The 13,456-nt window shown below is 42.4% G+C and overlaps 1 protein-coding gene across 1 annotated transcript in view; it reads left to right on the top strand.

Annotated features, from left to right (window-relative positions):
* The window catches only part of LOC124798723, a 198,071-nt gene that overhangs the window by 141,263 nt on the left and 43,352 nt on the right, over positions 1-13,456 (top strand). Inside the window, exon 4 of the mRNA XM_047262247.1 lies at positions 8,406-8,557. Within this exon, the coding sequence (XP_047118203.1) occupies positions 8,406-8,557 (152 nt within the window). The remainder of the gene's footprint in view (positions 1-8,405; positions 8,558-13,456) is intronic.

The raw sequence follows: 13,456 nt of genomic DNA, 5'->3' as shown, positions 1-13,456 counted from the left end.
AGAAATCTTCGATTAAACTGAAACAAAAGAACATGTGCATACGATGCAAGTTTAAACGGCGGGAGTTTGCGTATTTGGTGAGTTTTCTTTAAGCCGTGGTCCGAAGCACATTTGTCTTAACCTTCCGTCTTCCACTGCTGGAGACAACGTCAGGCTCCCTAACACACGACTGCACGATTTCACGATTTTAGACACCGCTTTGGTTATGTCACGAACCGCCCGTTGCGTGGATATGTGTAAACAGTTCGGCTTGTTACCTTGTTTGAGATTGTAACAGCTTTCTGGACCGTTTTATGCACTAATGATGTGTCCAGCACTGTAGGACCAAACGTTGGGTAGAGATGATGATGATGATGATGTTTGGTTTGTGAGGCGCTCAACTGCGCAGTTATCAGCGCCCATACACATTTCCAATCCGTACACAGTCCAGTCTAGTCACTTCCATGAATGATGGTGAAATGATGAGGACAACACAAACACCCAGTCCCCGGGCAGAGGTTAGTTAGGTTTAAGTAGTTCTAAGTTCTAGGGGACTGATGACCTCAGCAGTTAAGTCCCATACTGCTCAGAGCCATTTGAACCAACTGATGACCTTAGAAGTTAAGTCCCACAGTGCTCAGAGCCATTTGAACCATTTTAGACTGGCCGGGAATCGAACCCGGATCCCCGTGATCCAGAGGTAGGAACGCTAGCCACTAGACCAAGAGCTGCGGACTTGGGCAGAGAAGTATACCTGGACCCGCTACACAACAGAAATCACCAAAAACACTAGCATAACTTCATAAGCGTAATCCATGAATATGCGCTGCCTTCCTGTTGTTGTTGGTCACTAGCCAGTCTGAAATGGTTCAAATGGCTCTGAGCACTATGGGACTTAACTTCTAAGGTCATCAGTTGGTTCAAATGGCTCTGAGCACTATGGGACTGAGGTCATCAGTCCCCTAGAACTTAGAACTACTTAAACCTAACTAACCTAAGGACATCACACACATCCATGCCCGAGGCAGGATTCGAACCTGCGACCGTAGCAGTCGCGCAGTTCCAGACTAAAGCGCCTAGAACCGCGCGGCCACACCGGCCGGCCTAGCCAGTCTCTCAGACCGAAAACGTAATGTAACGGAACTAATTATAACACAAAAAGTTAAATGCCACATCGTCTTCGGCAGTATGTAGAACCAGTACGAATATCAAGAGCTGAGATTGCAAGATAGTACTAAGCATAGCAGGCAAAGCTAAAGGTGGAAAGAACATATAGAAGGGCTATACAAGCAGAATGAACTTGAAAGCAAGGAAGTAAATAAAAATAAGACAGGAGATGAAATACTGAGAGGAGAATTTTACAGAGCATTGAAAAACTTAATTGATAACAAGTCCGCTGGAGTAGATAACATCCCTCAGAATTGCTGGGATCCTTGGGAGCCTCGGACATGATTAAAATATTCCACCTGGTGTGTAAGATGTATGAGACACGTGAAATACCCTCAGACTTCCAGAATACCAATTCCAAAGAAGGCAGCTGTCGAAAAGTGAGAATATTAGCGAACTATCAGTTTAACAAGTCGTTGTTGAAAATACTGACACGAATTTTTTACAGAAGAAGCGGAAAAAAGGTTGAAACCCACCTCGGAGATGATTAGTTTTGGCGCAGAGAAATGCAGCAACACGCGAGACAATGACTTATGTTAGAAGCTAGATTAAAGAAAGGCAAACCTACTTTTATTCTTGAGGGTTTGGAGAAAGCTTTTGACAGTCTTGAATGGCATACACTCTTAGAAATTCAATGTAGATAGTAGCGATAAAATACAGGGAGTGAAATGTTATTCATAACTTGTGCAGAAACCAGATGGCAGTTATAAGTGTCTAAAAACTAAACTAAACTCCGCCCGAACAGGTCATGAAGGCCCAACGGTTCCGACCGGCCGCCGTATCATCCTCAGCCCAGAGGCGTCACACCGTTGGGTGGCTTGCGGAGTATCAATGTAGATGTATGAAGCGGCATGTTGTCAGCACACCGCCCTCCCGGCCGAATGTCAGTTTACCAGACCGGAGCCGCTGCTTCTCAATCAAATAGCTCCTCAGTTTGCGTCACAATAGCTGAGTGCACCCCGCTTGCCAACAGCGCTCGGCGGAACGGATGGTCACCCATCCTAGTGCTAGCCCAGCCCGACAGTGCTTAACTTTGGTTATCCGACGTGAATCGGTGTTACCGCTGCACAAGGCCGTTGGCAGTTATGAGAGTCGAAGGGCATGAAAGAGAAACAGGAGGGAGCGAGACAAGTTTGTAGCCTACTCTCGATGTTATTCAATCTATACATGGAGCAAGCAGCAAAGTAATCCAAAGAAAAATTTGCTGAAAAAATTAAAGTTCAGGGAGAGAAAAAAACAAAAAAAAATCTTGAGATTTACCAGTGGCACTGTAATTATGTCAGAGACAGAGAAGGACTTGGAAGAGACCATAAGATGTATATTAACAAAGGTAAAATAAATTGGAAAATGAGAAACGGACCAACTATACATGTCCTCGAAGTTAATTCTATTTTCTTCACTTATAAGACTAACTCTAGAGTCATCACAGTGTGTTCAATTTTATGGTGATTTCTATAGACAATTTTTATTTCTTGAAGATTTTCTTATATCTTGATTAGCTTTAAACTGTAAGAGCACAAATAGATTTTTATATGGTTAAATGTAATTTTTTTTGCTTACTTACATACAAATGAGAATATTTTAAAGAGATGTACTTTTAAAGTAACCTCCTTTAAATTGTTTTGTGTTATTATCTGGTACGTTATGCATGCATCAAAGACCTGTTTGATCAGCTAGCGAGAGTTTATTTTCTCAAGATGATTCAGACAAAAATTCAAATACGAGTAGCTCTCCACCTTCCTCGAGTAGACTTAGAGGTACAAAGACGGCCGTGTTACGACCGTTGGAGTCAAGGCAAGATGGAAAACCTCTGTGGACAGAAGGCGTTTTCGGTTCTCGTAAGTCTCATCACGTACTCCTTGGGCACTGCCCCTCCCAGCATTTGGTATTAGCCCTATTTATTGACTTCGGAAGCTCACCGGTGTGCGGGCATTCCGAAGTCATCTCGGAGCGCAGCCACACCAACCTAAGTATGTCAGCTTCTCTTTGGACCAAAGGGAGCAGCAAGATGAGTCCCACGCGAATGTGATATACTCTTGGCACTTGGCGCCTTGTGTCAAATTGTCCAGATAAACGGTTCTTCTTACAGTTTGCTCAGTGAAGAAAAATGATCTAACTATGTTATCATCAGCGTGCACTGCACATTCACGTTTTTGCTGCCTGTGAGATGTTCCGGAAAACTGTGCGGATTTACCTAATCCCAGATGCGAATATTGTGCCGATTATTTTTTCCAAAACCTTCGCCAGAAAATATGGCATTTCCTAGGTAGATGGCGCTTTGTCCGATCCGATCCAACGTCTCAATAGCAAACCGTGGTGAAGATGCATCGTTTCGCTTGAAGGCTTGCGCTATTTGATTTTTGTAAGCGTTCAAGCGAAGTCGTTTATGCAGCACCGTCTCAAATAGTGGGCGAAGGAGTTTGAGTTCGGCGAATTGACTTTAATGAGCTTCATTGGAAGATCTCTCTGATCTCCTGTTTTCTTGAGAGGTGCGTTTTCTGCCGGAACCTGTCTGTCTGTTTACACTACCAGTAGCTAACAACTTGTCATACCGAGCCACAATCGCCTTAACGTTTGGTGACTCACTCTGGAATTCACTTCGGAAATTTCTTCGTACAGCAATGAATGATTTCGTTTCCCCATACCGCACCCTACATTGGGCTTCTCACTTGAGGTGAAGTCCTTTCTGGTAATTATTTTCACCTGAAACAGAACAGACGTAATCGTTTGAAAAAAATCTACACAAAACTTTCTGAGTTGCTTTACATGATTCACACTGTACAATACTTGTAGTACTACGCATAGCCGGCCGCTGTGACCGAGCGGTTCTAGGCGCTTCAGTCTGAAACCCTGCGACCGCTACGGCCGCAGGTTCGAATTCTGCCTAGGACATGGATGTGTGTGATGTCCTTAGGTTAGTTAGGTTTAAATAGTTCTGAGTTCTAGAGGACTGATGACCTCAGATGTTAAGTCCCATAGTTCTCAGAGCCATTTGAACCATTTTTACTATGCATATTTGTATGTATGTCAAACACTATGCTTCATTTTATGTATGTCGTACAGAAGTAAGCTCTGGACTGAACTGAATTTATAGTAACCTTTTGGCCTTAATATGAATTTGTGACAGCCGGCCGGTGTGGCCGTGCGGTTCTATGTGCTTCAGTCTGGAACCGCGTGACCGCTACGGTCGCAGGCTCGAATCCTGCCTCGGGCATGGATGTGTGTGATGTCCTTAGGTTAGTTAGGTTTAATTAGTTCTAAGTTCTAGGGGACTGATGACCACAGATGTTAAGTCCCATAGTGCTCACAGCCATTTGAATTTGTGACAGTCGAAATGGGTATAGTATTTATGTGTCAAACAGTATTAAATTCTGGAATGAACTGCGTTTTGCAGTGACCTTTCAAATCTGAAAATCACTCTGCGAGACACGAAGCTGTTACAGTATTTCTTCGTGTGTCAAACGGTAGCAAGCTCTGGAACGGCTGAATTATGCAGTGACGTTCTTGGCCTGTAGATTGCTCCACGATAGTCGAAACCCGTACAGTATTTCTACGTATGACAAACATTACTAACGTCTGGAACAAAATGCATTCGGCAGTGAATTTTTTTTCATCTCGAAACTGGTAGCCAATACAATTGCTTTCTGATGAAGATGTACTATTGTTCTGTAATAAATTCTTCTTGCTGTTCCTCTAGCAAGCATGAGGAAGTGACAATCCCTGCCGTTGCAGGATACTGCACGGTATGCAGCATTTTCTTAAGGTGTTTATATGACGTCACTCCTAGAATTTCCTTATCTGTTTTCCAATGCCTTTCTGCGGTAAGAAATTCTTACCGTAAAAAGTGAGTAAAACAGGAATAGTCTCTATATCGCACTCTTGCCACAAAACCGTCACAACTCACAAGTCTTAATTTTTGAGTTTTTAATGTGACAGGGTTGAAAAAACAATACCTGATCAATCATCAAATGTGTGTTGCTATAATTAATAATATGACCGTTAGAGAACAGATGTATCACTTAACTGTTTGGAGTGGGAACATACTCAAGAGCGCTACATTGTTAGTTGAGTTGTGAATTCCACAGCGAACGGATCATTGTTAAGAAACTCAAAACAGTGTTGTACTGTTGTTCTGAGTTGTGCCATTCTTTTGTATTGAAGTCACAAAAAAAACAGCGCAATATTTCTATTTGTGTCACTGTAGTCAATCATGCTAAGCGTATTATGCCCATTTTGAAGAATCTTTTCAGAGAATTTTAAGTTACGTCTGTTTTAGTTAATAAATTGGAATGTTCCATTTATGTGCTTTGACGATAAAACGTTCCTAATTTTCTACTGTATCCACTGTTAGCACTCTAAACAAACGCACCACTTTTGACCACCTACCACCAATAACATTGCCAGATCAGGAATAACACGCCGACCTTGTGAAGACGCGAGAAAAGCCTAGGAAAAAGATACGGTACTAAGGTGGAGAACGAACTGCACATTGCAGTGAACTTTTATACCTGGAGATGACTTCGTGACAGGTGAAACTGCTGTAGTATTTATACGTACAGGGTGACAATTATTAAACTAAATGAAAAAAAACGTATATTAGTTGCACACACTATATTCAACATTTAAACGTCGGTACAGATATTCAGGTTTAGGATATGACATGCTCGGTATGCTTGCCATCCTTGGTAATGATGTGACGCAGACGAATGGCGAAATTCTGCATGACCCGCTGAAGTGTCGGAATATCGATGCTGCCGATGATCTCCTAAATGGCTGTTTTCAGCTCAGCAATGGTTTTGGGGTTATTGCTATACATACATCTTGTATTTAATATAGCCCCACAAAAATGAGTCGCATGTGTTCAGATCCGGACAATGTGGCGGCCAATTGAGGCCCGTGCCAGTGGCCTCTGGGTACCCCAGAGCCAGAACACAATCCCCAAAGTGCTCTTCCAGGAAAAAAAATAATTTTCTGCCTCGATGGGGTCGAGCTCCGCCGCGCATGAAACGCATCATATTGAAATCAGGATCATTTTGGATAATAGGGATGAAATCATCTTCCAAAACCTTCACGTACGGTTCGGTAGTCACCGTGCCATCAAGGAATATCGCACCGGTTATTCCGTGGCTGAACATTGCACGCCACAGTCACTCGTTGATGGTGAAGAGACTTCTCGATCGCGAAATGCGGATTCTCAGTGCACCAAATGCGCCAGTTTCGCTTATTGACGAACCCATCCAAATGAAAGTGGGCTTCGTCGCTAGACCAAACAACAACACGCATACTAATTTCCATCATGTTCTGCGGCCAACCGTGCACTTTGAACATCCTAACGCTAACCGTTCAGAAGTTATGACGATTTTATTTCATATAGTTCAATCGTCGTCACCCTGTACCTCAAACAGTAGTAAACGGTGGGTCGAACTTTGCATTTTACGACATTTTTGTTATGAAGATGAGTCTGTGAGAGTCGAAACTGATAATCAATAAACTGTTCCTGTGATCAAGACGAAATAATATTTTGTAATGAGTTTTACTAGCTTCTCTGCTGTCATGCATGAGTTAATGAAATCCTTGTTACAGCACTATCCTGTTAGAAGTGCAGCCTTTCGTTACCTGTTGTGCGTTGCATGTCCAAGGTAAGAAATTCCTGTCATGTCGAGTGAGTAAGGTTGGTATATTATCTATACAGGATGTCCCAGGAGGAATAGTCAATACCCAGGGATATCACAGGAATGGTCATTTGAAGCAATAAACTTCATATGGACATATGCCCTATTTCGACTGTTTTCCGAGACAGAAATCACTTGATGTACATTTGTTTTTGGGCCAGTTGCACGGACGTATGTGTCTCACACACCCAGCCTCTTTGCGTTTTATTAAAAAAAAAATCATTTACGGTAGCAGGAAAATCCACATGCTACAGTTGAAACCTGTTTGCAAGTTCGTTTTTCGATCGGTGTTTGGTGCGGCATGGTCGGTATCATGTTGATAGGTACAGCCATTTTAAAACAGCAAATGTCGGGGCTAAATTACTTGCATTTCTTGGAAAACTGGTTTGTTGAACACTTTGAGGACGTTCCCGGGCCCATGTGGACTGCAGTGTACTTCTAGAATGACAGAATCCGTCCACATTTCACCAGCCGTGTGAGGGAAGATTTTAATCGCACTTATCCTAACAGCTGGATTGGTCGTCGTAGAAGAATTAGATTTTTGTTTATGGGGTTGGATGATGACTAAGGTGTACAAACGAAAGGTGAATACGCGAGACGAAACGTTTGGTCGCATCATTACGCTGCTGCTCATCAGGAAACTTGTACAAGCACTCAGACAATCAATGCAAAATCTTCTCCCAAGAGTGCACAATTGCACTGAAGTTGAAGTGGGATATCCCAACATTAGCGTGCATTTCGCGGACATCAAGGTTGGTTGGTTGATTCGGGGTGAGGGGGGGGGGGGGAGGAGGGGACCAAACAGCGAGGTCATCGGTCCCATCAAATTAGGGAAGGATGTGGAAGGAAGTCCTTTCACAGCAACCATTCCGGCATTTACCTGAAGCGGTTTAGGGAAATCACAGAAAACCTAAATCAGGATGGCGGAACGCGAGTTTGAACCGTCGTCCTTCCGAATGTGAGTCCAGTGTGCTAACCACTGCGCCACCTCGCTTGGTTATTCGAACATTTATTATAAACAGTACAAGAGCTGTAATGTGACGTGTACGATCATTTCTTAGGGGTGAGAGGGTAAAATATAAGTATTTTTTCAATTGATACTTTATAAAACGTATATCGTAACGTATATTGACTGTTGTACATATGCACATATGCAAACTCGACAATGTACTGAATAACTCTGGAACAATTCAGAATAGGGCATATGTCCATATGAAGTGTTTTGTTTCAAATGATCGTTCCTTTCATATACCTGAATATCGACCATTCCTCCTGGTACACCATGTATATGTTCAGTTGGTACAGTCCCGTAAGCAGGATATAAAAGAAACGATACGTAACAAAACATGATCGTCCTTCGGCAGTTCACGAGGCATGCTTTGTGAGCCTCGGAGGCTGTTGAGCGTCCCAGATTCCCTCAGCGCGTAGAGCAGATGAGAGATGAGTCAGCTAGGTGCTTGGCACTAATCTGTAACGCCCACTGTGCTGGCAGGCCCGTTCGCCGCGTCCTCGCCGTGGGACAGAAAGAGAGAGAGAGAGAGAGAGAGAGAGAGAGAGAGAGAGCCTGCTGAGTTCGGTGGCTGTCAGCAGGACTGGTCCAGTGGCAGCACAGTTCCCGTCAAACGGGGCCCTTCCAGCAGCGACGCAGGATGCGCCCGCTGTGCCTTCTGCCGCCACTGCAGCTGCTGCTGATAATGGCGGGCGTCAGCGCTCAAGACTGCAGACCACCAGGACACTGGGTGAGTCGCATCTACTCCGCCTGCACTTTCTAAAGCACCACCAGCACTGTCGAGCAATAATTAGTAGCCTAACGACTTGCGAAGACGGATTATCAGCATTACGTATTAAGTGCACACCAGATTTATTGTAATGACTTGAATATCAAACTGTAGCGATGGTAGTGAGCAGAAAAAAAGAATGAAACAATCTCACTCCTCTCATGTCTCTACCTACATACAAGACAATTTACTAACTTTCTCTCTAGGAGCAGATTATGGAAAGAAACACCGTAAGTACCTTGCAGACCAACTTTCTAAAGAAAACGCTGTTTTTAACCTATAACAGTCAAATAATGTACCTACGTATGTACCCAAGTTACAGAATAACCACGGAAGGTGCTTTGTAAATAAAAGCGAAACGCGTCTGGGGTAGTTGTTTTTAATTAGATTGCAGTCAACTCAAGGCGGATAACTTACAGTGACATGTTAACAGCTGCTGCGGAAGATGGCCACGCAAACAAACGTATTAGAAAAATATTATTTCATCTTATCTTGTTTCGGCGTCATTGTACAGGGGCAGCTAAATTCCATTCAGATAGTCCAAAAAAGATGTCCAGGTTTGCTACGAAATGACTGAAATACTTTTCTTAGAACTTCACACTTTTATTACAGTTTTTGCTGTCACATGTATAAAGTTCTCAACTCTTCTCCTATGGTCTTGCTACAATCATGAAATAGTTTCATCAACAGTAATCACTGCTCACAAGTTCAACACACCGTCCGTAACTTAACCACAACTCAGAACAACTCTCTCAACCGTACTTGGCGCCAACATACTTCCAAAGACAATAATGATACAAAGATAGCCTTCAAAGATGTTACATCGATATTCAAATGTAAAAACTGATGATAATTTTTAGGTACATTAAAAAGTAGTAATTCATGCGTTATTGTAGAAGATAATTTGCATTAATATTTTTGGATAATTATAAGGTATATTAACATTTATTAATTATATTAATATTTATAATTATTATTTTAATCAATTCTGTTTTAACTGAATGTAAGAATCCCTGCATTAATAACGTTTTCGGAGTTACCATAGTTATGCCTTCTTATAGTATACAAAATGTTCAAGTAAGTTTCGGTTAAGACAAAGGAACGCTGATGACTGAAAATCATGTGTATACAACGAGCTCCCCTGCGAAAACTGAGATACGCACGAAATTACACCAAACGGTATCGAAAGTTTTAGTTGAGAAAACTGATATCGGTGGATTCGGGAAAAATTAAAGAAAGTCAACCAACGATTGATACAATTTGCAACAGTTTACTCATAAATCTGTACCTCATCTACAGAGACTTCAATTCTTACAATGACACAAAAATGAAATTTGTTTCCAACACAGCGTAACACTCATTTTGTTTCGAACACTAATCTGATACAGCTCTCCATGCCAGTGTGTTCTGTGCCAGTCTCTTCATCTATAGGGCGTTTCACAGTTGCTATTACAGATTTCTGGGGCTGTAGAGGGCGCTTAGGAGATAAAGTTTTAATAAGGGACCCTTTCTGGAAACGTAGTGTTTGGATGTAAAATATCCTTGAAGATTGGATCACTTTCAGAGCTCCTGTTCACGGTACGCCCATAACGAAGACAATGAGCTCTGGCATGTGTGCTCTACAGGAGCCCAAGCATAGACAATGTTTGGAGTGTTCATCGCCGCGTTCTCTTCTACGTAACAAGTGTGCCCGTCTTTTCCCAGGTAAAGACGGATAAACCGCCTGACGGTCCCAGTAGCAGTGATCTAAATGTAGTGAACATTTTGAGCATACCCCACAAGAAAGCTGTCAGCCTATATGGGTGTGGCGTGGCAGAGACAGAATGTCCATTCGTGGTGCTGAGAACAGTGACGGGGGTAGTATTGGTGATGATGTTACGGCAAATTGAAAAAGTGAGAGGGAGCGAGAGTGTGATATATATGTACGTGCGTATTACAAACCCTTGCCCTGGAAAATTTCTTCCCTTCATACGTCCTCTGTGTTACCACAGATGACGTGTCACTGACCTCATTTGTACTAAGACTGCAGTACACTTTAGGTGCCTATTTGCTTCCACCGCCTTGAGTGGAATGCATAGGTTTTAATAAATGTTCACCAACCCGCAGTCTTCTACAGTTGTTGCCCCCCCTACGCAGAAAGCAGCACGTAGGTCTGAGTCCGTTATCTTGAGGCTGTAAGAAACTCTTAGCGAGGAATTGATATTATGTGAATAATGAAATTTCCAATTAATTTGTTTATGTGGGATGCCACTCGTTTTTACTGGCAGAACAGCAGAAACTACACGCTCTCCACTTTAGAATCACAAATAATTTCCATTCTTCAACAAAACAATGAACTGCGTCTTTCCGTAATTACAATCACACTATTCCCAACTGCATGTCCAAATAATCTTAGATTGGTAATAAAGTCTTAACCTGATGCCGGCAGCGGCAGACAATGTGTGTGTGTGTCCTCTGAGACGGCCAAACCAGCTACGACATTTGCAAACTACAGATAACCAATAAAATCTTAACTGACACCGACCGCGGCAAACAACATGTCTGTCCGCCGGCGCTGCCGAACCGGCTCTGATTTTACAGCCGAACCACTTCGCCTGCCGGCCGGTGTGGCCGTGCGGCTCTAGGCGCGTCAGTCTGGAACCGCGCGACTGCTACGGTCGCAGGTTCGAATCCTGCCTCGGGCATGACTGTGTGTGATGTCCTTAGGTTAGTTAGGTTTAAGTAGTTCTAAGTTCTAGGGGACTGATGACCACAGATGTTGAGTCCCATAGTGCTCAGAGCCATTTTGAGCCACTTCGCCCACCATCCAGTTTAGGCGCGATCTGGAGATCTCTGAAGTGCTTCTGAAACGTCCCCCTTGGAAAATTATGAATTACTGTGCTGGTAAACCTCTTACGTTATTTGATTTTCAAACACCTGAGCAAAACTGAACGTACTCAAACATTTCTCTGTTTATTTATTCTGATCACCACTAAACTGATACAAAATAAATTTTTAGCACAACGCAATCTGACTTTCAATAATCCCTACAAAAGAATGGCCCTGACTAACAATAACCTATGCCTTTCATGAATCACTTACCTCACAAAAATCTTCGTTACTCGAACTACTGCAATACAGCGAGCGCCAATACTGCCAGCTAAATAAAAGATTCTAACTATTGAAGGCACTAAATACTGATAGGCATAGTTAGCAAAAGAAAGATTTTGATAGAGAACAAACAATGTATTTTCCTTAACAGCGTTCAAAAGTCATTTTATATATATATATATATATATATATATATATATATATATATATATATATATTGTGACATCCAATTAAACAAATTTCTGACGGACACACGTCCAGATCGTCCGCTCAAAACTCTGGCATCTCTCCCTCCACATCCACCACTGCTGGCGGCTCACCTCCAACTGCGCAACGCTACGCGTTGTTCACATCCAACTGCTCAACACTACAATAGAGAATATTGCAACAATGCCCACCAGCCACAGACTGCACACAGCACAGTCAGTGATTTTCATACAGAGCGCTACGTGGCGTTACCAACATAAAAACCTAAACAGCCTATTTACACTTCCTCTGCTTTTTCGTTTAGCACTTGCTTGTTGTTCTGCTGGTTATTAGTATTTGTGAAGTAAGTGAATGGTAACACGCTATTGAGAGATGCTTTAATTTGAAATGCATGTGAATACGCTGTTTACTTTATCTAGTATTAATAACAGAAGATTATCATTTTGGCGTGCAATTTCCGAACGCAGCAAACGATCGCAGAGAAGGAGCGCAATGTAGGCGGTCTTTCTCAAGATACCAAACCATCTGCCATCGGCAACTCACACCACATTACGTCATCTTGCCACTGCTGCCTTCTTAACTGCTCTAAGAAGAGCTCCTTATACCTGAATATGATGGCTCCAAAGCCAGAAATATTGCAGTGTGCATCTTGGGAATAACTGCAGTTGTGAGTAAGCAGATGTGGTAATGGAATTGGTAGTGAAGTCGAGAGCGGTGGCGGTTGAGGAAACTGTGGAGCTAGAGATGACAGCAGTAATGGGGACGGCGTCAGCAGTGGAGGACTCGGCAGCAGTAGTTGACGAGACCACCTAGGGTGCATCTGGTCCTATTGACGCCGTCCAGTGCCGTACGTACCGGCCACCATATAAATGCTCTAGGCCGTGGGGGTTAGGGGATGTGAGAGGGAGAATATTTTATTGTTAGTCTTTCAGTACTGACAACACACGGGGTAAGCTTGCTATGATATAAATTTTGACACAGAAGTAACATGGGTGCGTGAATGCGCATAACAGAGACAGTCATCTTCAAACGCGGTATCTTACGCCTGTTTGTAGAAAGAACCGTTCATTACGGCTGTTGTAATGCAACACGAGTAGAAGAATTACATTCAAAATATTTAGTAAACATTTGTGATCGTGTCTCATATTGCATAATGCATTTAAATATAACTACAATTGCCGTATTAATCAGTTAGCAGGGATGCCCGACTTCGCTCATTGAGTTGATATGAGATTGTGTGGTAGTTGGAATAAAACTTTAAAGTATAAGAGGAAGAACAATTACTGAAAACAATTCATTTTTATTGCTCTTTATTCATCTAACTAAAAACTACTTACAATACCTATTAAAGAATACGAGGTAAAAAAATTTATTAAAACGTATTCTTACTATTTACAATTCTTGTTTACAAACAACATTTTTCATTTTGTTATCCTGGGTGTACATGTAACAATTTTCCGAATTTCCTACTGAGAGCAAGCTACCATGAAAGAAGCAGGAGTCTTTGAGATTGATGAGGCAATATTTTAAAGTTTGCCATTGCGCTTTATTAATTGTAAAACT

Source organism: Schistocerca piceifrons, chromosome 5 (genome assembly GCF_021461385.2).
Source record: "Schistocerca piceifrons isolate TAMUIC-IGC-003096 chromosome 5, iqSchPice1.1, whole genome shotgun sequence".
Classification (NCBI taxonomy): Eukaryota; Metazoa; Arthropoda; class Insecta; order Orthoptera; family Acrididae; genus Schistocerca; species Schistocerca piceifrons.
This window is presented reverse-complemented; position numbering and strand designations above follow the sequence as displayed.